At 51.3% G+C, this 22,992-nt stretch overlaps 2 protein-coding genes across 3 annotated transcripts; both read left to right on the forward strand.

Annotated features, from left to right (window-relative positions):
- The first annotated feature begins 970 nt into the window (after positions 1–970).
- On the forward strand, positions 971–5,920 carry LOC125410945 (keratin, type I cytoskeletal 17). The gene is made up of 8 exons (XM_048450717.3): positions 971–1,473; positions 2,457–2,539; positions 2,892–3,048; positions 3,588–3,749; positions 4,300–4,425; positions 4,543–4,763; positions 4,852–4,874; positions 5,678–5,920. Exons 1-8 carry the CDS (start codon positions 1,042–1,044, stop codon positions 5,770–5,772), a joined length of 1,299 nt encoding a protein of 432 aa, XP_048306674.1. The 5' UTR covers positions 971–1,041; the 3' UTR covers positions 5,773–5,920.
- A 6,968-nt stretch (positions 5,921–12,888) lies between these two features.
- LOC125410946 (keratin, type I cytoskeletal 16) lies at positions 12,889–15,829 on the forward strand. Of its 2 annotated transcripts, none has more exons than XM_048450721.3 (8): positions 12,889–13,475; positions 13,943–14,025; positions 14,121–14,277; positions 14,364–14,525; positions 14,644–14,769; positions 15,060–15,280; positions 15,371–15,450; positions 15,591–15,829. In XM_048450721.3, exons 1-8 carry the CDS (start codon positions 12,957–12,959, stop codon positions 15,680–15,682), a joined length of 1,440 nt encoding a protein of 479 aa, XP_048306678.3. In that variant the 5' UTR covers positions 12,889–12,956; the 3' UTR covers positions 15,683–15,829. The 2 variants fall into 2 exon arrangements, with proteins under 2 accessions (XP_048306678.3, XP_087766125.1); XM_087909999.1 differs by having other exon boundaries at positions 15,374–15,450.
- Positions 15,830–22,992: the final 7,163 nt, after the last annotated feature.

Below are 22,992 nucleotides of genomic sequence, written 5' to 3' on the forward strand. Positions count from 1 at the left end.
ATCTCTCAGGAGACAGAGGAGGGTAAGGAATATGGAAGGAGACAACCCCTTCACGGTTCCACAGACTCCCTTTAATAAGGCCCCATTCCCACACATAGCTCTGTTTTCTCCTGAACCTTTAACTGAGCTCTCTTCTGCCCACCTGGTCCTGGAAGTTGTCCTGTAGGAAGGAAATGGGGAAAGGTCTAGAAGAGAGTTCTGGGCTTCCTAGGGGACCCAGGGATGAGGACCATTTCAGAAAACTGGTCAGAGGAAGTCTCATCCCAGGATGTGTCCCTGGGTGTTGGGGCTGCTTAGAGGAGTGACTTGGGTTGGGGGTGCTGTAGCTGAGTGAAGGGCAAGGAAGTCAGCCCACTGCTTGAATGAGCTGGGCCTGTTTGGACACCGCATTCCTTGCTAAGCTCCAGTTTCCTGCCTGGCTTGGCAACTGGAGTCTCGAGGTTGTTTCTGTGTTGTGGGGTCGGCCAGGTGGGCATAGATTTCAACTCAGGATGGGTAACAGGTCTTTCTGACTCCCCAGTTCCCGGACCCAGGCTTTTCACATATGTGGGGCGGCACACTGAGAAGGGAAGTCACCTTAGGTGTGTGTGTGGTGGGGGTGCCAACTCCTCACCTCATTTTCCCATCAAGCTGGGGTGGCAGCTGCCTGGGAGGGCTGAGGGGAGGTGACGTCGCCAGCTCCTCTTGTCCGTATTAGGTCATGGGAAAGCGTAGCTGGAGGGCCTGCCTGAATCACAGGTGACAGGCCCGAGACCAGAGACAGATACACACGCATGCGATCACGACACCCAGCACAGGTTTTGGTGAAGTGAGGCAGAGGCCCAGTGGTGGGAGGGGAGGGGGCCCGTAGCCACCTGGGAGCTGGCGGGTGGCCAGTGGTGATGAAAGCCCAGGGGAATGGAAACGGCGGAGAGCCTGTTGTAATCGCTACGCCCACTGGCTGCCCTATAAAGGAGGCGGGCGAGCCCCAGCGTAGCACGCACCTTGGCGCCTCTCATCCTCCCAAGCCCTCCAGCTCCACATCTGTTGCCTGCTGCCACCATGACCACCACCATCCGCCAGTTCACCTCCTCCAGCTCCATCAAGGGCTCCTCTGGCCTGGGTGGCGGCTCATCCCGCGCCTCCTGCCGACTGTCTGGCAGCCTGGGTGCAGGCTCCTGCAGGCTGGGGTCAGCTAGTGGCCTGGCCAGTGCCCTTGGGAGCAACAGTTACTCCAGCTGCTACAGCTTCGGCGCTGGCAGTGGCTATGGAGGCAGCTTTGGGGGTGTTGACGGGCTGCTGGCTGGAGGGGAGAAGGCCACCATGCAGAACCTCAACGACAGGCTGGCCTCTTACCTGGACAAGGTCCGTGCCCTGGAGGAGGCCAACACGGAGCTGGAGGTGAAGATCCGAGACTGGTACCAGAAGCAGGCCCCAGGGCCAGCCCGCGACTACAGCTCCTATTACCACACTATCGAGGATCTGAAGAACAAGGTAGGGTTACAGGCAGGAGGGGCATAAACCACCCTCCTCCTGCCCTCATCAAGGCCTGGAGTCCACAGGGGCTGCCGTAGGGCCGCTAGACTCTGGTTTGGCATCTAGGAGCTTGTGTGACCCACAGCCTCCCTTCTGGGGGCAGTTGACTGGGCCAGGAACAAGCTGGCATCTTGGGTCTCTTTTGGAGTGTCTGTTTCTTCCTCGGGCAGTCCTGAGGCCTCGTGTCAGTGATGTCTAGGCCACGAGGGTATAGGGGGAGGGCTGGTTCCACAGAGTGGAGCTGGATTTGTGAGTGTCCCCGTGACTAGGGGTTTGGATGTGGGGGCGGACTGAGAATGTGTTCCATAGCAATCCTAAGGGAGGAAGCAGGAGGGGGCGGGGCACGAGACTCTCATTGGAAATGTTTCAGGGGATTTTTCCTTTCTGGCGTCCTTGGCTTTCCTTTGTCCTTCTGTCCCTCAAGATGACGGCTCAGCAACTTCTAAAGTGGGGCTGAGAACCAGAGCCCAGATTTACCAGGGTTAGTGATTTCTGGTGTGGGGTTTCTGCTGGTTAGGGAGGGCTAGCTCCTCTAGCCACCTTTTTAGGGACACTCCCAGTGATACTTTCTGGGGTGCAGAAAAATAGGGGGTTCCATACAGTCTCACCATGCTTTTTGGAGTTCAGGGACAGCTTTTGCCCTGAGGCTATTCCAACACTCTCCAACTCTGTTCACCTCCCAGCCCGAGGCCGCTTCAGGTCTCAGGCTGGCATAGAGGAGGGTCTGCAGGAGCGGGCAAGCGCTAGGATCAGGTTTCATGTTTCAGCTCACTGGACTCCCTGCCAGCAAGGGCAAGCCTGCGTAGGGAGTGGGTGGCAGGGAGAGGGGTTTTCTCTGAAGGCAGTGAACCCCAGCCTCCAGACAGGAAGCTTGGCTCAGAACACGGGCCTGGGTTGGGCCACCCTAAACTCAATGACCTAATGGTTCACCATCTCCTCAGATCCTTGTGGCCACTGTGGACAATGCCAGCATCCTGCTGCAGATCGACAATGCCCGTCTGGCAGCTGATGACTTCCGTACCAAGTGAGTCCCAGCCAGAGGGTTACAAGCTGGTGGGGGAATCTGGGGTACCTTTCCTCATCCTGACTTCCCAGAAGACAGGGGTGAGAGGTTGTGGGAGCTGGGAGCTGACCCCTTAGTTGGATGAGCAGAGACAGCAACTTGGGTTGGGAGATGTGGAGAAGAGTCAGTAGTGCAGTAGAGGTCTTGCCTTGTGGTGGTCCCTGGCTCAGGGTTGCCACTAGATTCCGTTCCAGTCTTGGATTCTCCCTCGTATGTCCTTCCAGCTCTGACATAGGGAAGGCAGGGGATGGCACCAGGAGTCCTACCTGTATGCTAGAGCAGCCTGGCCTGAAGTCTCTGCTTCTCACTGCAGGTTTGAGACGGAGCAGGCCCTGCGCATGAGTGTGGAGGCCGACATCAACGGCCTGCGCCGGGTGCTGGATGAGCTGACCCTGGCCAGAGCCGACCTGGAGATGCAGATCGAGAATCTCAAGGAGGAGCTGGCCTACCTGAAGAAGAACCACGAGGAGGTGAGGGGGCAGGGTCAGCAGGTCAGAGAAGATGAGGAGTAGGTGGCAGAGCCTTGGGGCTCGGCTGTGGTTGAGGGCGTGGGAGAGAGGTCTTGTCAGGTTTAGTCATCCTATAGGGTTGCCCTTTCTGTGGAGCCCTGGTTTCTGTGGTCCAGAGCTTCCATGCATCCCTGCATCTTAGGGACCTCTTGGACCTCCTAGAGGCCTCCTCGCCTGTCCTTGCCTTGCTCACAATGACATTGGAGGAAGGAGACGCCCAAATGCTTGTTTTAGTTTCAACTGTTAAACCTGGGCTCCACACAGGTGTTTGGAGATTGGAAGGAAAGTTTTGGGGGGACAAAGACCTCGAATCAGAATCAGATGTCCCTGGAGAGCCCTAGTTTAATGAGGGAGGCGCAGTCTGATGGTCGGGGTAGCGTCCATGCAGAACACACACACACACACACACACACACACACACACACACACACATCCATAGGAGGAAGGTCAGAAGGGAAGAGGCTGGGCAGGACCAACACCTTCATCCCCTCTTCTCGTAGGAGATGAATGCTCTGAGAGGCCAGGTGGGCGGGGAAATCAACGTGGAGATGGACGCAGCTCCTGGTGTGGACCTGAGCCGCATCCTGTCAGAGATGCGTGATCAGTACGAGAAGATGGCGGAGAAGAACCGTAAAGATGCTGAAGACTGGTTCTTCAGCAAGGTGAGAGCTGTTGCAGACCAGACAGGTCACAGGGACCTGCGCCCCAACAGTAGCATGACATCTTAGGGGTTCCCTACCGTGGTCAGACTGTGTGGACTCTACAGAGTCAGGATCGCTCATTGCATCAGCAGAGCTGGTGTAATCTAGTCACTCACCTGGGGGATGAGTGGGAGGCGCCTCGTGGAATCAAGGGAGAAGGGTAAAGGCCTTGGGAATTTCCACCTTCACTTAAGAAGCCCGGAATCAGCACCAGAGACTGGGCTACATGTCCTGGCTGGTTCTTAAATATCCTATTCTATTGCCTCCTACTTGTAGAGATTAAGCATGTTTCAATGATATGTTTCAGGGCTTGGGAAGTGAGAAACTTGGGGACAAGACAGATACAGACTCAGGGGAGGACAGGAAGGTGGTCACAGCTAAGGGGTGGGATGTGAATAGGTTCAAGGTGCCTGTCTGGACTCTGGGCTGAGCATATTGAGGGGGGGGCAGGGAACATCTGACTAGGGGAAGGGTCCAGCCTCATCCTTCTAGTCCTGTGTCCTGTTTGTAGACCGAGGAGCTGAACCGCGAAGTGGCCACCAACAGCGAGCTGGTGCAGAGCGGCAAGAGCGAGATCTCTGAGCTCCGACGCACCATGCAGGCCTTGGAGATCGAGCTGCAGTCCCAGCTTAGCATGGTAGGGTTGCGGCTGCTCTACACAGGGATAGGTCCAGCCCCTGGGACAGGGGTGGGTCCAGCCCCGGGAAGGCAGTTCTGCCAATCTCAAACTGACCACCACCCTGCTCTCCTGCAGAAAGCGTCCCTGGAGGGCAGCCTGGCTGAGACAGAGAACCGCTACTGCGTGCAGCTGTCCCAGATCCAGGGTCTGATCAGCAGCGTGGAGGAGCAGCTGGGTCAGCTGCGCTGCGAGATGGAGCAGCAGAACCAGGAGTACAAGATCCTGCTGGACGTGAAGACGCGCCTGGAGCAGGAGATCGCCACTTACCGTCGCCTGCTGGAGGGCGAGGATGCCCAGTGAGTGGAGGCCACGGGGTTAGGATCTTAGGGATGAGGAAGGGACTCTCAGACTCCATCTGATCTCTCTCATTTTTTTCTTTTTCAGCCTGACGTACAAGCCGAAAGAACGTAAGGATCTTGGTGACTGAAGGCTGGGGTGGGGGGGGGATGCATGGGGCAGGAAAGCTGCTTAAACATTTGCTGAGCCAGGGTCCCTAAGGGGTTTCAGGGAACGATGGCTAATCCTCAGTAGGCATAGGAGGAATGAACTTTTTAGGGCTCAGAATTGATGCTCAGAGAAAGATCAAGGGAGAAAGGCTGGTCTGATGAGAGCCTATAGAGAGGAGCGGTTACTGTGGAGATGACAGTGATCAGTAGACCTCATCTGATGGAGAGAACCTCTTTGTTCCTGGTACCCTATAGATGGGCCAGAACATCTGTCTCTGTGATGGGAGGTAGAGCTATGGTCCTTGACCTGTAGATCTCAGTCTCCTGGTGGGGAATAGCATCTTAATTCTGGGGACTTCTAGTCTAACAGAGATGATGAGCCCCTGGATTTTTTTCTTGGGCATCTCCATGTGGTGGAGATGGGAACATAGTCCAAGCACTGGAGACTACGAAGGAGTAGATATAGGACTCATTTCACACAGCACCCAGTCTACCTATCTGCTCCCTTAAAGGACAAAGTGGTTCAGAAACAACATAGCCTGTCCAGACAAGCACGGCTCCCACAGGGACCCCAGTAGAGTGCAGGGTGCAAAGGAAGCAAGTGAGGGCAGGAGGGGTGCATGCAGTGTGGTGCTGAGAGGTGAGCAGAGACTTTGTAGTATCTGGGAGAGGACTGGGATAGGATGCTAGCTTCCATGCAGGGGACCGAGGGCCGAGAGTGGCTTTCTTCACCTGCCCACGGCCCGAATGTGTTTCTCTTGTAGCCGTGACCACCCGCCAGGTGCGTACCATTGTGGAAGAGGTCCAGGATGGCAAGGTCATCTCATCCCGGGAGCAGGTCCACCAGACCACCCGCTAAAGACTCAGCTCCGTCTAGACAGCTCCTTGAGGCCAGCCAGAGAGAGGCAGCTTCCCTCTCTGCTTGGTAGCCTGTAGCCTCCTCCAGCATCAGTCTCCTGCTTCAGCCTCATGCCCCTGCTTGATGCCATTAAAGTTCGTTGATCTGATGTGAACCATGTCCTTTGTTCTGAGCACTGAAATGACCATGGTGACACTCGTGTGTGTGTGTGTGTGTGTGTGTGTGTGTGTGTGTGTGATACAAAGTCATCATTATTCTTGCAGATAAGGGTCATGGGTCAGCTTAGACTGGAAAAGGAATGCTTAGCCTGCTTTGCACCCCATGAGGTCCTCTCCCCCTGGTGGGATGGATAGTTCAGGTCAAGTCAACCCTGGAGTAGAGTCAGTGCATCACGGGTGGCTCCCGGTAGTCTTCTCTTGTTCTGTACGCAGTCTCATCACCTCAGGCGCTCACACAGTTCCGTCCTTCCGAGAAGTCTCCTTTCTCGCCCATAAATGGACCAGAAGATCTCAGGTGCAGAAGCCTGATTCTCCAGGGATGACTCATCCAATCTGGCTCCTCCCTGAGAGAGGAGGTGGGCCAGGATGGGGAGAGGCACACCTACCCATGTGGGTAGAGTAAGTGGGCTGAGGGCTAGGGTCCTATGAGAGTCTGAAACCACAAGAGGAGCTTTCACGGCCTTACTTTGGGGATGAGTGGGAGGCCTCTGCTTCTTGGAAAAGGCAGGTTCCTAGCAGGCATGGAAGGAAGAATGGGCTCTTTCAGTGTCTCCTCACGTGAGCAGTCAGTCAAGGACAGGGTGAGCTGGGGCCCTGTGTAGGGCTATGACAGAGAGCATTAACGCTCTCCCTGGTGGTCGGTAGCCTTGATTCTTTACCTGGAGTGAAGGTGAGGGAGGGAATCTGAGTCCTGGGATATAGAGGAAGGACAGTTTCTCTGTCACACCTGTACTTAAGACCCCCTGAGTGTCAGACCAGATTCATTACGGTGGCAGTTGCAAGCAGCAGACTCAGGCACATCCTTGGTCCCTAGATGTCTTCTTTGGAAAAAAAATCTGGAAGCCACTGAGCAAGGCAGCTGCTTTCTTGGTAATTTTAAGGGGTAGCAGAAGACGGGATACCCTGTCTAAATTCAATACAGGGATTTGGGAGCTGGGAATCGAACCAGCACCCAGAGATACCTTCTCTCTTCCAGAGCCAGGCGGTGAGAGTGGAACCTAAGGGCAAAGGCACTGGAGGGGTCAAAGTGCCAGAGGCCCTGATGGGCCTGACGTGGTGGGAGCATGAGGTCAGAGGAGGCTGGTGTGGAACAGCAAGGGCAGTGGCAAGAACGCCAGCTGCTGGAGTGTGAGGACTTTGGGGGAGGTCACAGGCCCTTCCTGGACCTCGGAGGGCACAGGGTGACAGGAGAGGTCAGAGGGCGGTGCTGATGCTGACGATGTGGGAATGACGGGAGGATGTTGCAGCAGCATCCGGGAGACTCAACGCTGCCCAGGCTCTGTGCCCTCGAGCTGGCATTTCTCAGCTGCCTGCCAGCAGGGACAGCTTGGATGGAGGGCAGGAGAGAAGCATACTCCCCCAGTCCCTGCTGTGCATCCGGCCATAACCAGAAGAACCAGCCTGAGCCAGGATGGCTCACTCCGGAGGAGTGAGCTCATTTATCTGCACCGCAGTCCCAGAAAGCAGGGAGAATTTGGGGAGAGGTGCCCCATTGTGTGGATAGGGACTCTGAGGCTCTGACAGACCGTGACTCAGCTATTCTCCCGGAGTCTGACTTACCAGGAGAAGACAAAGGGAGGGCGGAGCGGATCCCACTCTGTTCCAGGAAGAGAGCATGGCTCCACCTCCTACCTTCCCTCAGCTGTGAAGGAGGAAGGGCTTTCCCCTTCTTGAGACTCTGGGGATTCGCTCTCGCTGGTATGAGGAGGAGTCAGTGTGGGGAGGACAGGAGACAGTCCTGAGCCATGGTCCTCCCCAGGGAGAGCAAGCAGTGTGTTCCATGGGGAACCCCCAGGGAACAGCTGTGCCTACATCAGATGGCCATACTGAGTGGCTCGCTAAGGGACTGTGTTGAGAATGTTAGTGGCTCTGTCCCAGGGCACCTCAGACAGCTGCAGGCTACTGGGGATGAGTGCTGGAGCCTGGATTGGGGACCGAGTGCTGAGAGGGTTCACTGTCTGCTCACACCTCCAGATCCCACCATTCTGGTGGAAGCTACAGGCTTGTGACTGCCCTGGCTCCCCTTTCCTGTGGTAGCCACAGTCCCATGTCACTGGTAGCCACACTAATGCCTGCTTAGGCTTCTGCAGAGAGATGGATGTGGTAAGCGTCACTGGCCACAGAACCGCATGTGCCTAGTTCTGCACTCAGTCTAGGGGAAGCAGGAACAGCATCTGGCCTGCGGGGTCTCAAGACATTTTAAAGGCACTCTTTCCTGTGGACTGCTGAACAGGGCACAGGGGTGGGTCTGACAATACACTCCACTCTCATGTAGTCTGGGTCTCACGAGGAGTTGAAACAGAGGTACCAGAACCAGGGTACCACACACCCCAGCTAGCTAGAGCCTTAGGCTCCCTCAAGGGTTCCTTGTTTGTGACTGGTGTGAGAGCCTTTGGCAGCCTTGGTCTCTGCAGCAGATATCAGGCACGCAGGAGGGAGAGGTGTACAGAAACGGCCTGACCCCTGTAAATTCCTTCTGACCCTGGACTAGTCACAGAACCGGGGTCTGGAGGGACCTCTGTTCATCCCCGAGGACCTTGCTCTGTCTCCTGCCAAGACACAAACTCACAGCACTAGAACTGTCCTTTCAAATTTTCTCACCAGCCTGTACATTTGAAGGGCTTCCTCTATCTTGTTCTTCGAGTCAGTGCCTAGCACCTAGTGGGTACTTCCGAGACCCTAGTGAGTAACTGTGGCGGTGCTTAGCAGTCTACCGGGGACTTGCTTTATTTCGTCTCTACTCTAACATGCCTGAGAGACAGCAGTGTTATTCGCACATCCCAGAGAAGAGAGCCGAGGCTCCCCAGGGTTGAGCAGCTTGCCCTGACTCCAGGTTGCTCTCTTGTGGCTAACTATGTGTCCATCAGTTGCTGGGGGCTCTGCAACTGATCCTCTGTCTTGTCAGGCTCCCTGGACCCCCTCACCTTGCAGCTCCCAGAACTGCCTCTTCCTTCTCCAGCCTGGGAATCCCTTGGGGAGCTTGTAAAAGAGTCCCAAGACCAGGCTTGTCCTGGGCGATGCTGAAGCAGGGGTTGGGGCAGAGAAGGAGTCTGTGTAAGGCTCTGTCGGGTTTTGGAACCGCTGTGCATTGAGGTGTGGCATTGGCCAATGGTGTTTCCTGGCCAATTCAAGCGGGACATGACTTCATACCTGAGAATGGGTGGGGCAAAGGGCAGAGATGGGGGAGGAGTTAATTGCCTTGGAAGGGTGCCAGCTTGACTGGACTTGGTGCCTGCCACCAGTAGCTTATTGGTCCTGGTTCTGACAAATTTGGGATTAATATGGGTCACTATCACAGAGGAAGTATCCTGCCTGCTCCTCTGCTATCTCTGACCACCCGAGACCCAGTCACAGTCTTGTCCTGCCAAGACCAACCCTTCAGAGGGTCAGGAGCAACAGGGCAGCCTCGTTCTTTATAGTTATATAGTGATATTTTATTTATGTGTTAATAAATAAAGCTTGCCTGAAGATCAGAAAAGCAGAGTAGCCAAGCCACCAGAGAAATCTTACCTCTACCAAGGCTGGATGACTGCACACTGAGCCCTGAGCCTCTGTTTCCTCCTGTCTTATTCCCCTATAGTGCTGGGATTAAAGGTGTGAGCTGCTACCACCTGGATCTGTTTCTGCATTAATTTTGTGTAGCCCATGGTGGCCTTGAATTTACAGAGATCCATCTGCCTCTGTCTCCCAAATTCTGGGATTAAAGGTGTGTGACACCATTGCCTGACTTCCAGTGGCTTAGTTTTAGCCTCTGATCTTCAGGCAAGCTTTATTTATTAAAACATAAGTAAAACATCACTATAAATCGAGTCCCAGTGCAGAGAGAGGGTCACACCTCTCCAGATGTCTCCGGTGATGGGTATGTTCTGGGAGACTAGCATTGTAGGACTTTATACCACAAGAGTGCTGTTCCTGACTCATGTGTGTGTGTGTGTGTGGGGGTGTATGAACCTTAGCTTGGCAGTTGGTGCTGGGTTCGAGGCTCTGTCTCCTTTCATGCTGTTAAACCTTGTGCAAACATTTTACCTTCTGTAGTTGGGGCTCGGTGGCCTTTGGTGACCATGACACCCAGTTCCAATCTCAAGGGAGACGGGTCTGTGGTTGGACATGAAATCCAGGCCTATCCAGACACCAACCGACTGGTTCCCCCAAGATTTTGAGATCTTTTTGCCAATATTTGGGGTTGTATTTGGGACTGGAGTAGTATTGGGTTCCCACTCCCAGGTCTTCTTCCCTAAGCATGTATTTCAGCTTTACTCTTATCAGTTTGCTTCCGAAGGGTCTGACTAAATGGGCTTCCCAAAGAGAGAGCAGTGGGAACATGGGTGGGCCAGATTAAGGCCCTGAAACAGAGTGTAAAGATAATGGTGGTGGCTGACTCCAGATGGGTTAGTTCAGGGCCCCCCCAAACAGGTATAAGAGATAATGGGTGGCCGGGCGGTGGCGGGAGGCAGAGGCAGGCTGATCTCCAAGAGTTCAAGGCCAGCCTGGTCTACAGAGCTAGTTCCAGAACAGCTAGGACTGTTACACAGAGAAACCCTGTCTTGAAAAACCAATATTTTAAAAAAAGGATATTATGGGTGATAGTGGACCCTGCCAGTTAGATTATGTTAAAACAACTTCAACAGTTGGTTTCCAGGGGAGCCTGTGCTGAGGTTTGTTCCTCTTTACCCTAGTAAACTTTTTACTTTAGGGGTGCTTAAACCCTTAACTGTATTTTTGCATATTATACATAGACTTACACGAAATTCTGGACAAAGTAAACTTCTGAGAAAAGCACACTCCTTTCCTAGAAGTGTGCACCCTGGGAGCTAGCATCTAGCAGATGACAGAGTAGGGGAGAAAACATGAGCCCCGTGCCTTCCAGGGTGGAGGCCATTGCTGCTCAGTCCAGTCCTCTTTCGTCTACAGTGTGTGCTCTTTCTTCCTTACTGCTTGACCTACCAATGTGTCCCATTTGGATTCTTCTCTTCCCGAAGCCCAAGACTGGAGACTATATCTGGGGTCAAGACCAAAGAAGAGGGGAGACCTCCACGGAGTATTCTGGTTGAGTGGTCAATAGGCCACAATGAGTTATGGTAACAAAACCCCAAATTTCCTGTCCTAGCAGAGCTCAGCCTCAGTCAAGACCCTTTGGGTTCTTTTCCCTTCAAGAGAGAAATGACAGCGTGGGGACAGAGTTCAGGGCATTGCCCTGTGGTATCCAAAAGACTGTCTTTGGGTTCAGACTCCATCCTTCTTCTCAGGCTTAGACTGTGCCCGCCATGGTCAAAACTCCTACTAAACACTATAGGGAGGTAGGTGACAATTAGACTTACTTGCCCCTTGCCTAAAAAACCCATGGGAGCCTGCAGAGTTCTGACTTCATGGCTATAAACCTAGTGGTAATGGTTGGCTTCCACCTCTTTCTTGTTCTTCCGTAGTCCTACAAGGTTAACTTGAGGATCAAGAAAAAGATGTGAATTGAGAGGTGCTAAGAGAGAGGTTTGGGATGGTCAAGTCTTCAGGGGCTGATGTTCTGGGGGCCTCCTGAACTTCCTGTGTTCTCACGCCGTCATCTGTCGATCGATGGTGGGGATGATACCCACCTCGGGCCTACCTCTTAGAACTGTGTGGCAAGCGTGACAGTATCCCTGAGCAGTACAAGGAACAAGACAGCACTGTGCACACTAGGTGAACACAGCCACCAAGCCCAGCCTGGAACTGTAGCCACCAGAAAGATGCTGGGCACCTAGCTCCTGGGCAAGATGGTTTGGTTTCTGCATGGGGACTCTGAGGTCCATGGTGGGGTGGGGTGGGGTTGGAGGTAGGGGTGGGGACACACAAACAGTATTAGGAGCAGGATGGAGTTTCCTCCTATTGCAGCCCACTGCAGATCACAGTGCAGACCCTGAGTAGGTGAGGGGAGGAGGTGCAGGGAGGCATTGCATGCTGGGAGAGAATGGTCTCTAGGTTCAGGGTCTTACATTAGGGACCAGGGTATGGAGGTGGGCGTGGACGGCAGCTAGGATCAAAAGAAGAGTGAAGCGGCTGGGACACTGAGGTAGGGTCCTCCAGGCATGCTTCTTTGTAGCCCCAGAGGGGTGACAAGATCCTCCCGTACTGGACTGTGAGTGAGAGGCAGGGTGGGTGTGTGGCTGCATAGGGTATGGTTGCCATGGTGTATGCCGCTGTGGACATTCTGGTGTCTAAAAGACAGCCTTCAAAACTAAATTAGACCCCACGGGGAAGGGAACACTTTGATGTTTAGAACTAGGAAGAACTGCAGCTACCCAGCCCAGACTTGTCTCTGTGGAGGGAAAGCAGGCAGAGGGGAGGTGAAGGGCTTCGGGTTCCACAGTGAGGAACTGAGCTCTACGGCATGGCGGGTAGGAATCCCACGACAGCATCCCAAAACAGTCTGGGATAGCATCAATGGGGCTTCTGCCCCGAGGTTCAGCATGTCGGGTAGGAATCCCACGACAGCATCCCAGGACAGTCTGGGATAGCATCAATGGGGCTCCTGCCCCCTGAGGTTCTCACTGTAGGGCAGGGAGGCTTGAGCGTTGACTCAGTGCCTGAGGACGCAGCTGCCGCCGACCAGCCTGCATCAAGGCCTCACTGTTGCCATCCCCTCGGGCTCTAGGAACAGAAGCCGATTCCTGGCCATGCAGCCTGAGTCAGTACTAACTCTGAATTGTGTGTTTTTCTCCTGGCCCCACACCCCCAGAACTGGGTGGGAACTCTGAGCCAGCACATGGAGGGGAGGGAGGGTCCACCCTGGGCTGAATAATCCAGAGTGGGGAGTTGGACGGGACTGAGTGACGAAATCCAGAGGGGAACCCAGAGTCAGCAGTCGTGGGGCCCCGCCTTCCCCAGGTGCATATAAAGGAACCTGGTGTCTGAGGCTCACACAGCATCTGCATCCTTACTGAGCTCTTCCCTCTTCCTGCTCGCTGACTTGCACACGTTCTCACCTTCCTCAACATGACCACCTGCAGCCGCCAGTTCACCTCCTCCAGCTCCATGAAGGGCTCCTGCGGCATGGGTGGTGGCTCTAGCCGCATCTCCTCCGTCCTGACTGGAGGATCCTGCCGGGCTCCCAGCAACTATGGGGGCCTGACAGTCAGCTCTTCTCGTTTCTCCTCTGGAGGAGCCTGTGGCATGGGAAGCAGCTATGGTGGGGGCTTCAGCAGCAGCAGCAGCTTTGGGGGAGGCCTTGGTAGTGGTTTCGGTGGTGGTTTCGGTGGTGGCTTCGGTGGTGGCTTCGGTGGTGGCCTTGGTGGTGGTTTTGGCGGTGGCGATGGTCTCCTGGTGGGCAGTGAGAAGGTGACCATGCAGAACCTCAATGACCGCCTGGCCAGTTACCTGGACAAGGTGCGTGCCCTGGAGGAGGCCAACACTGACCTGGAGGTGAAGATTCGTGACTGGTACCAGAGGCAGCGGCCCAGTGAGATCAAAGACTACAGCTCCTACTTCCACACCATTGAGGACCTGAGGAGCAAGGTGGGTGGCTCTGGCGGATGAAGTGTTGAGAGACTAGTATTGCAGTGGCCTTTAGGAAGCCACTTCTAGAGAATCTGATACATAAGCAAGAAGACTAAAGACTTTGGAGGCTAATGGGCAGAGTTAGCCAGAGAAACGGTGGGGGGTCTCTTTTGAACATTCCTGCTTCAGCCGGAACTGAGACCCTGACTCTTAGTGCTCTTGAGGCTACTTTGTGTTGAATGCTCAGCTCTTTAACTCTGGGCCCTGGATGGGGATGGTGGTAGATTTTAGTGCATTCTGCATGTCCTGAGTTGGGTGAAAAAGTAACCAGTTGTTTGAGGAAGCTGTAGGGTCTGACCTGCCAGGCGGGTGATCACTGGGTTTGGGGGAACCCCTTTACCCCCCCCCCCCCTTTGCCCATCTCCCTTGAGCAGAGGGTCCCTGGCTGGCTGGTCAGACCTCCTATCCTTGCATTCCTCCTCTAGATCATTGCGGCCACTCTGGCGAATGCACAGCCCATTTTGCAGATCGACAATGCCAGGCTGGCAGCAGATGACTTCAGGACCAAGTGAGCAGCCATCATGCTGGCCAGAGGGCAGAGGGCAGAGGGCAGGGGAAAAGAGTAGGGCTGTCCATCTGCAACTTTGACCTCTGTCCTTCCAGGTATGAGCATGAGCTGGCCTTGCGCCAGACCGTGGAGGCCGACATCAACGGCCTGCGCCGGGTGCTGGATGAGCTGACCCTGGCCAGAGCCGATCTGGAGATGCAGATTGAGAGCCTCAAGGAGGAGCTGGCCTACCTGAAGAAGAACCACGAGGAGGTGGGGCTGCTTCTGGGCTTGGGGAAGAAAGGTTGGTTTGGTGAGGTTTCTAGGAGAGGTGACCACCCCCTCGTGATCTTTCCTAGGAGATGCTTGCCTTGAGGGGTCAGACCGGTGGGGACGTCAACGTGGAGATGGACGCAGCACCCGGTGTGGACCTGAGCCGCATCCTGAATGAGATGCGCGACCAGTATGAACAGATGGCTGAGAAGAACCGCAGAGATGCTGAGGCCTGGTTCCTGAGCAAGGTGGGACTTAGCTCCCCATATCCCCCAGGACTTCTGGACAGGGAGACTTGGGAGAGCCTTACACCTCCTCCTGGGAGACTTGGGAGAGCCTCACACCTCCTCCTTTCTTCTATCTCAGACCGAGGAACTGAACAAAGAAGTGGCCTCTAACAGTGAGCTGATCCAGAGCGGCCGCAGTGAGGTGTCTGAGCTCCGCAGAGTGTTCCAGGGCCTGGAGATTGAACTGCAGTCCCAGCTCAGCATGGTATGAGGGATCCCACCCCAGGCGGAGCCCTAGTCACCATCCCCTAAGAGGGTCACCATCCACCTCCCCTTTCCTTTTCATGGGAATGAGACTGGGACAGTCGTGGTACCCATGATAGAGATGGAGAAATTGAAGCCAGGATGTTGGGAAAGCATCCCTCCAATTTGTCTCTTCCAATTACCCCGGGTGGAGTCAAGATCCACGTGCCTGTCAAAAAAAAAATGTGCCCAGACAGTAGACCAGGGACACTGACCATCACCACTAACCTTTTCCCTTTCCTTCACTCACAGAAAGCATCCTTGGAGAACAGCCTAGAAGAGACCAAGGGCAGATACTGCATGCAGCTGTCCCAGATCCAGGGTCTGATCAGCGGCGTGGAGGAGCAGCTGGGTCAGCTGCGCTGCGAGATGGAGCAACAGAGCCAGGAGTACAATATCTTGTTGGACGTGAAGACACGGCTGGAGCAGGAGATCGCCACGTACCGCCGTCTGCTGGACGGCGAGGGTGTCCAGTGAGTTGGCCCTTAGTCCCCTTTCGCAGCACCTCTGCCCCCTGCTACTCCCAGCATATCTAACACTCTCATTTCTTTTCCCCATTCCAGCAGCTCCTCCTCCCAACACTCCTCTGGCCAGTCCTATTCTTCCCAGCACTCCTCTGGCCAGTCCTATTCTTCCCGAGAAGGTAAGGGCCCTGGAGTCCACAGCCCGACTTTGTGGTATAAGGGCCAAGCCGCTCCTCCCAGAGCCCTGGGCCTCCCTTTCCCTGCCCAGCAGCTTGTTTAGCTCCCAGAGCCCACCTCACTTTCCGTTTCTCTTTTGCAGCCTTCTCCTCCTCTCACCAGCCCCGGTCCATCCTTAAGGAGCAAGGGTCATCCAGCTTCAACCAGAGCCAAAGCCAGAGCTCCAGGAACTAGCCTGCTTCACTCAGCGCCTCCTGACCCACGAGCCTCACATCCTGGAGGCCTGAGCCAGGACCCTGTTTTCGTAGCGCCGTCCCCAGCTGTCTCCCCTCCCCTCTGCTGGTGATGGGCTAATAAAGCTGACTTTCTGGTTGATGCAAACTTGTGTGATCTCCTTGTTTAAGCCGGTGGGAGAGGGGTTGAAGGGGGCTCCCAGGAACTCCTCTGGGGTCCCCACACTTAAAGAGATGCAGAGAACTGATTGGGCTTCAGAAGATCTTCCAGGAGGCTTCCAGGGGTTCTCCGTGCCATCAGGGGGTGGATGAGGGGGCATAAAAGGTGGGAAGATATTCACGAGTGTGGATGGCCACGGTGTGAGGCCTTCTACAGAGGATCTTTAACTATCTTCTTCTAGGGCCCCTGTCAGACAGGTCTAGTTAGGGACATTTTAGGGTGAAATACTCCTGGGATTTGGGGAAGTTCGTGTGTGTGCATTAAAGATAGCAGCACATGGCATCTGGAGGTCCACTCCAGGTCTTCGGTCTGGCTACAGCTCATGTCTTTCTATCAGCCCCATCCCACCTGTTCAGGTAGTTCTCCTCAAAGATTCTTAAGTTTGAACCCTGAACCTCAGAGTTGTGCCTCAGAATAACTCTTCGACACATAAGTGAACACTACAAGTGTGCTTCTGAGCTCACGCTCATGTGAGCATACACACACACACACACACACACACCACACAGACACACACACACACACACACACACACACACACACACACACACACAGAGGGATTTTGGTATTGAAGGGAAGGCAGAGCCTTGGGATGGAGTCACGACCAGGAACAAAATCTCTCTTCTCCTAGCCTGTCCTTCCTCCTTACCTTTTTTGTTCCTTATCTGAATTCTGTTGAATCCCAGGGAAACACCTACTGCCCATGCCTTCCCCCCATCTCTTCCCCCCCATCTCTTCCTCCCCATCTCTTCCTCCCCATCTCTTCCTCGCCATCTTCTTTCATCTCCACAGCTAGCACCATTTCCACAGCCTTTCCCCTCTCTCAGGAACTGGGTGTAGGTGTCTCTTTCCATCCGTCGTTCCACTCCCAGTTTCTACCAGGGATCCCTTTGTACAAGAACCTGCTCAAAGTCAGGAAAACGGAGCTCAGCACTCCCTCACTCAAGGGCCCGTGATGGTTCTTTCTTGTCCTCGGCCCTTCCCTGTGCCACTCCCATGAGTCAAGTCTTCCTGACTAATTGCACGGCCCACACCTCTCAGGCACTGTTCCTTTTGCCTGGCTGTCTTCCAGAATGAGAAGGAAAAAAGTTATGTGTGTATATAGCATAATGTGTATGTATGCAAGCATGTGTGCCTATGTGTGTGTATATGAGTGTGTGTGTGGAGAGGAGCCGTTCCCTAGCTGGCTCCTAACGTCTTTCCGACCTCCCACTTTCAATCTCGGCCTCTTTCTTTTTGGTATTTTCATCTTTATTTTTAAATGCCAGTTTCCTACTTCATTTCTGGATTTCTTAGCTTCATCTTTTAACCAGATGCTTTCTCCTCTCTCTGAAGGATAAAGATGCATTTCTTATATGGCATTGACCTTCTCCATTTTCTGAACAGAATCAAAGTTTTGGTTAGATAAACGTTTACATTATTGTGACTATATATTATTCGTAGTCAAATCCTGTTTTTATAGTATATTAAGTTTCCTTGGATTAAGCATTTTTTAATCCAATTTGTTTATATTTTCTATGTAAATGCCATTCACTTTCCCCCTGATTTGCTGTTGAATATATGTATGCTCTTAATGAGTTAACATTGTGGGATTTCTATCAATGTCATATTGAAGATATCTTTACAGGGGTCTTCTGTCCTCCTGTTCCAGTCTGCTATGTGAGCTCTCCTTCCCTCCTCCTCCTCCTCCTCTCTCTCCCTCCCTCCCTCCCTCCTCCTCCTCCTCCTCCTCCTCCTCCTCCTCCTTCTTCTCTCTCTCCCTCTCTCTCTCTCTCTCTCTTCCTCAACTATTTTAGGGAATCACATATTCTGGCTATTTTCTAAGAAGCGATTCATATGGGTTAGCTTCTTTATTGTTGTTGAACGTCTCATGTCTGCAGAGATCTTTTGTCTACTCTCACTCTTGACAGATAGTTTGGTGTAGAATTCTAGGTTGGACACTGTTTGTCCTCAGTGTCTGAGGCTCTCGGTGTTGCTACTAAAAAGTCTCATGCCACTTCTTTGGCTGTAGATCCTTTGTCCTGTTCTGTTCCCAGTCTCTCTACTACTTTGTAGTTCTTTTCTTCCTAGAGGAAAGGGCTCTCGCATGTGCCTTGATGCAGCCATGTCTTCTGCCGTTGGATTGGGCATGAGTTCATACTTCTAGCATGGAAACTTAAGTTCTTAAGTTCTGGAAAATTGTCTTACTTTTATAGTTTCCTTTCTCTACTTCCTCTCTTTCCGTAACTCTTCTCTTTTCATGTGTATCTCATACTATCTTCAATTTTATTTGTCTTTTCCCTGTTACTTTTTGAAAAAAAAATTCTTAATTTTGTCAACAAAATGTATTATTTAAAGTTTAAAAAGACTGCCATGTTTTTGATATCCATAACTCTAGATATTTTGTCAATAGGTTCATTATTATTATTTTTAAATTTTTGGTCTTTTCAAGCCAAGGTTTCTCTGTGTAGCCCTGGCTGTCCTGGAACTCGCTTTGTAGACCAGGCTGACCTCAAACTCAGATATCTGCCTGGCCCTGTGCTGGGATTAAAGGCGTGTGCCACTACCACCCGCTGTTGGTAGCCTTTAGTTCTTGACTTAAGATACTTTGTCCCTTTGGCCTGTTAGTTGTGGCCGAGACAATTCCATTTCTTTCATTTTCTTCTCCTTTTTTTTTTTTTTTTTGACTCCATCTTTCATACCAGAAACTCTTCTCAGATTCCTTCTGGTCCTTAGTAACCAATCACATTTAAGAGGAAGGTACAAAGGATCTGTTTGGAGTGTGTGTTCAGTACAGGGCTGGTCTTCTAGGCTTTTTTACTGTGGATTGATTTGGTGGGGAATGAACCATTTCACTTAAGTGCCCCGGATGTTGTATCTGGAGACAAGTTCCCTTGAGGCAGGTCTTATTCAGAAAGGATGTCTCTAATTTCTTGTGTGCGTTGTGAAAACTACCTACCACCTTTCTGGGAGCTGGGGGATGAGAAGGTCCCAGTCTGCTAATTTGAAAAGTTTTAACTGACCATTTCAGTGTGTTACTTCGGTTCTTGGCCCTGGTTGTTGCTTTCAGTTCTGATCCACTATGGAGTATTTCTTTTAGAGTTAACTTCCAGATTCTTTTGGTCCAAAACGAGAGTGGTTGGTAGCTATCAGACACGCTGAGGGAAAGGAACTATGGAGAGGGAAAGGGCTGAAGAGATGGCTCAGTGGTTAGGAGCATTAATTGCTCTTCCAGAGGACCCGGGTTCAATTACTAACACCCACATGGCAGCTCATAACTGTTTGTAACTCCAGTTTCAGGGAATCTGACATCTTCACACCAGTGCACATAAGATAAATTTAAATAAATTAAAAAAAGGACGTTTTACTCATCTTCCTGCTTTCTTGAGATAGGGTCTCACCATGTAGCCTAGGCTGGTTTGAAGCGCAGCTGGCTACCAGGTTCCTGTTTCCAGCTCAGCCTTACCTTTATTCTCAGGGGTGTCTCGGGTCTTTGCTGGCAGGGACGTTTTGGGGTCTTAATGTGGATCTGCTTCATTTTTGCTCTCTGCCTGGGCAAGCACTCCATTTTCTTTGTCCAGATTCTGACACGTCACTGCTGTAAGCCCCTTTGTCTTTTGGATTTGACTCTTAGTTTTTGACCTCATGGATTTTTATCCAATTGCAGTCACCCGAGTGGGGCTTAGAAGGCGAAACTAAACCATGCATTCAGCTTGTCATTTTAATCTGAATTTTTTTTTTGCTTTGCGTAGTGAAACTGTATTCATCATTCAAAGTTGCTGAGCTCAATTCATTACTTTACAATAAATAATTTTGTTAATTGTTCAGCAAACATATCTCCCTCTTTATGGCCACCAACCCTGTCTTTCAGATTAAAGGGTGAACCTATGAGTCATACTCGAACCTAAGCCCCAATACCCCAAAGCAAATACTGGTAACAAGTTTCTTATTTTGACACACATATGAAAACACTTACATATATTATAATTACAGCTACAATACATTGAATTCATTTTGCGTTCAGCTTTTCCCCATGGTGCTGTGTATCTACTCCGAGAGCCTCAAGAATGCTGAGCAAGCGGTCTACAGCTCAGTGACATCCCCACTGTCAATTTGTATGAATATTATAAATGAAACACAGTCCCGCTTTACTAAAAGCTTTATCCGTTTTTGGAGTTCTTTCCACCATGTGTGACTGCTTTTACCCCGGAGAGAGCACAGCAGAGAACATCCTTCTACTTAACACTTTCATAAGTAAATATTTTTGGATTCTTCCCTTAGGCTAGTTCTCAGAAATGTAATTACTAAATGAGCAGATAGAAATGTTTCAAGGTTCTCGTTCTGAATTGCCAAATGGATTTCAAGAGGCATCGTGCCAATCTGCCTATTTGCCAGCAGGGAACCAGGGTGGGGTGTCCATTTCAAGGCATGCCTGTGCCAACTTTGATCATTGCCTTCCGAGCACTTCCTTAATCAACCAAGTGATTTGGTAGAGCTGATGTCATTCGGGGACCCTTATACACTGGTGCTCACGCTCAGGAATCGCTCAGAATGAGAAGTCAGAACACTGGCTGTGGATCACACTTTACCTGGGTGTGGGAGCTGTAGTAAAGCGCGGCCGGCACCATTGTCCTCAGTCGGTTGGCCTCTGATCAGTGGACCCTTGGGAAGCTCATGGGAAAGGCTGCCACTACACAGATAAGGAAACTGAGGTTCGGATTAGCAAGTTTCACATTATTATAATGAACTGTGCTATGCTAGGTAACTCCATAAAGGTTATTATTTTGGTTCATATTTTTTGAGTTCCATTGGTTTAGAGTTCCATTGGCTCAACCTCCGTTGATGACATTCTTGGAGGTAGAATCGTCAACTGGCACAGGACTTTACTTGATAGGATATACAGGAGTGCCCGAATTTATGTCTGTGTAGCTTGTATCTCTTCTTTTTCTTCTATAGCCACCAAGACTCAATAATGACCTTATTTAAACCCGGACATTTTGCAAAGACAATCACCTGCAAAGACAACCACCTGCAAATACTGCAGCCGAGTTTAAGTGTCTGGTTTCCTAATACCATTGACATATAGCTGCAGGAGTCGAGTTCCTCGGGGAGAGAGGTGGCATGGACAGAATTCAAACAGCAATAAAATAATCAAGAAGAAGTACTCTTGGGGCTTAGCAGTTAATAAAACCCCTTGAAGAGCTGGAACAGCAATTTTTCCGGTCCATTGCTGAATTTCACAGACATGAAACAGTTGCCTTTTAAAGGCCAATATTGGGCTGGGGAATGTAGCCTAGTTGGTAGAGTGCTTGCTTAGCATGCACAGAGCTCTGAGTTTGATCCCACAGTATGACATAAATCAGGGCTCACCCCTGTAATCTCCTCACTCAAGAAATGGAAGCAAGAAGATCAGAAGTTCAAGGTTATTTTTGGTTATGTGATTTGAGGCCAGCCTGTAATTCACGAGACCCTGTCTCAATGAAAAAACCACACACACACACACACACATACCCAGCAATTTTAAGACAGAAATGGGGCCTTGATTTTAGAAGCTTCCCTTAGACAAGGGAACATGCTTTTCCACTTGGAAATGCCTGCTGATCCAAGTCCCAGATCCAGCCTAGTTGCTTCTTGAGCTCCCGGGCCAGGATGAAGAGACGGAGTACTCACGATGTGCACTGTTGCTTGTCTGTTTGAACACACCCTCAGATTCCTTATGCCTGAGTTAGTGTCAAAGTTGTGAAACACTCCTTTAGATAATTGCTAAGACAATGACTAGTGTAAGAGTTAATGATAGCCCGCGCCTTACCTCTACTGATGCAAATTAACGAGTGGTGAGCCTGTGAGGTTTACTTTCTTTGGGCCTTTTGTTTCCAAGAGCTATAAAAAGTTCGGTGTTTCTTCCCAGTGTCTGAGAGAAGATTTCTTACGCTAGACCGCCCACTACTGTGGCTTAAGACCTCTGACGCTCTCTAAAGACAAACAGAGGTGAAGCTTGGTGTTTTGCTAAACAACAGCCACCTTAGATCGTGTCTAGCAAGTAAGGATGGCTCAGTGACAATGGGTGGGGTGAAGCCATGGAGTTGTGGTTCAGAAGTCTGTTCTCCTAGGTCTTCAGGGAATCTTCTCAGAGGAGTTTCTGGAGGGCAAACTTATCACGTGGACACAGGGCAGCCTCTGTGGGGGAGATACTGATGTTGTAGAAGACAAGTACTCTTTTTGAGTTCTGGGGGGAGGAGTTTTTGACTTGGCCCTTCCTCTAATGTGTATCTGGGTTGCTATGGAGACAGATGTAGGTCTGTGTCCCTTCCCCCAATAGTAGAAGGTCCCTGATGGGGACCTTGTGCAGAAGGAGGTAGGCAACTATGGCAGATGCTCTGCAGACTTCCTTTCTGATTCTGCCTGTTGTTAACACACCTGGTCTCAAGAGTCCATCTTCTTCCTTCAACTGTAACATTATCACACACAAAGTGAAATCCTCTTCCCTTTCCCGCTTTTCTCTATGTCAAAACAGAAAATATAAGAAAGAAAATCACTTATCCATCATTTGATGCCCAGAGTTTTAAATCCCCCAGACTATTTTCCAGTAGCATTATTGGGTCCAGGGGGGTCACGTAAAGATGAAAACACCACCAAGTCTAATAAACCAGAAGCAAACTTTATTCCAGAAACCAGATCCTAGGAAAACCAGAAGCAAATTTAAAAATAAAAAATAAAAATAAAACACCGTGGGGCACAGAAGCTTATCAGCTAGCTGAGACCACAGCCAGAGATGGTGTTTGTTAGGCTGTGACAAAAGGCTGGTTTCTGAACCCACGTTTTTAAAGTAGGGGCACCAAGCATTAGCTCTGAACAAAGGAATTTTTACAACCTTGTCCTGACCCTTGGGTTGGTCAGTGAAGACCCTAAAGAGGGGAGTGAGTGCTAATGCCAATGGGTAACTAGGCAGCCATCATGAAATATGTTTCAGAGGTGATTACAACGAAGGTCACTAATTGTGAGAAAACATATGTCTTTAGCATTTAGTCAGAAAGGGACTGCTAGTAATACTAGAAGGTTAATAAATTAGGATTAACTGGTTCTTAGGCTGAGAATTTAGGAGATAGCAGAAA

The sequence above is a fragment of the Myodes glareolus genome, chromosome 9, assembly GCF_982192425.1.
Source record: "Myodes glareolus chromosome 9, mMyoGla1.1, whole genome shotgun sequence".
In the NCBI taxonomy this organism is placed as follows: Eukaryota; Metazoa; Chordata; class Mammalia; order Rodentia; family Cricetidae; genus Myodes; species Myodes glareolus.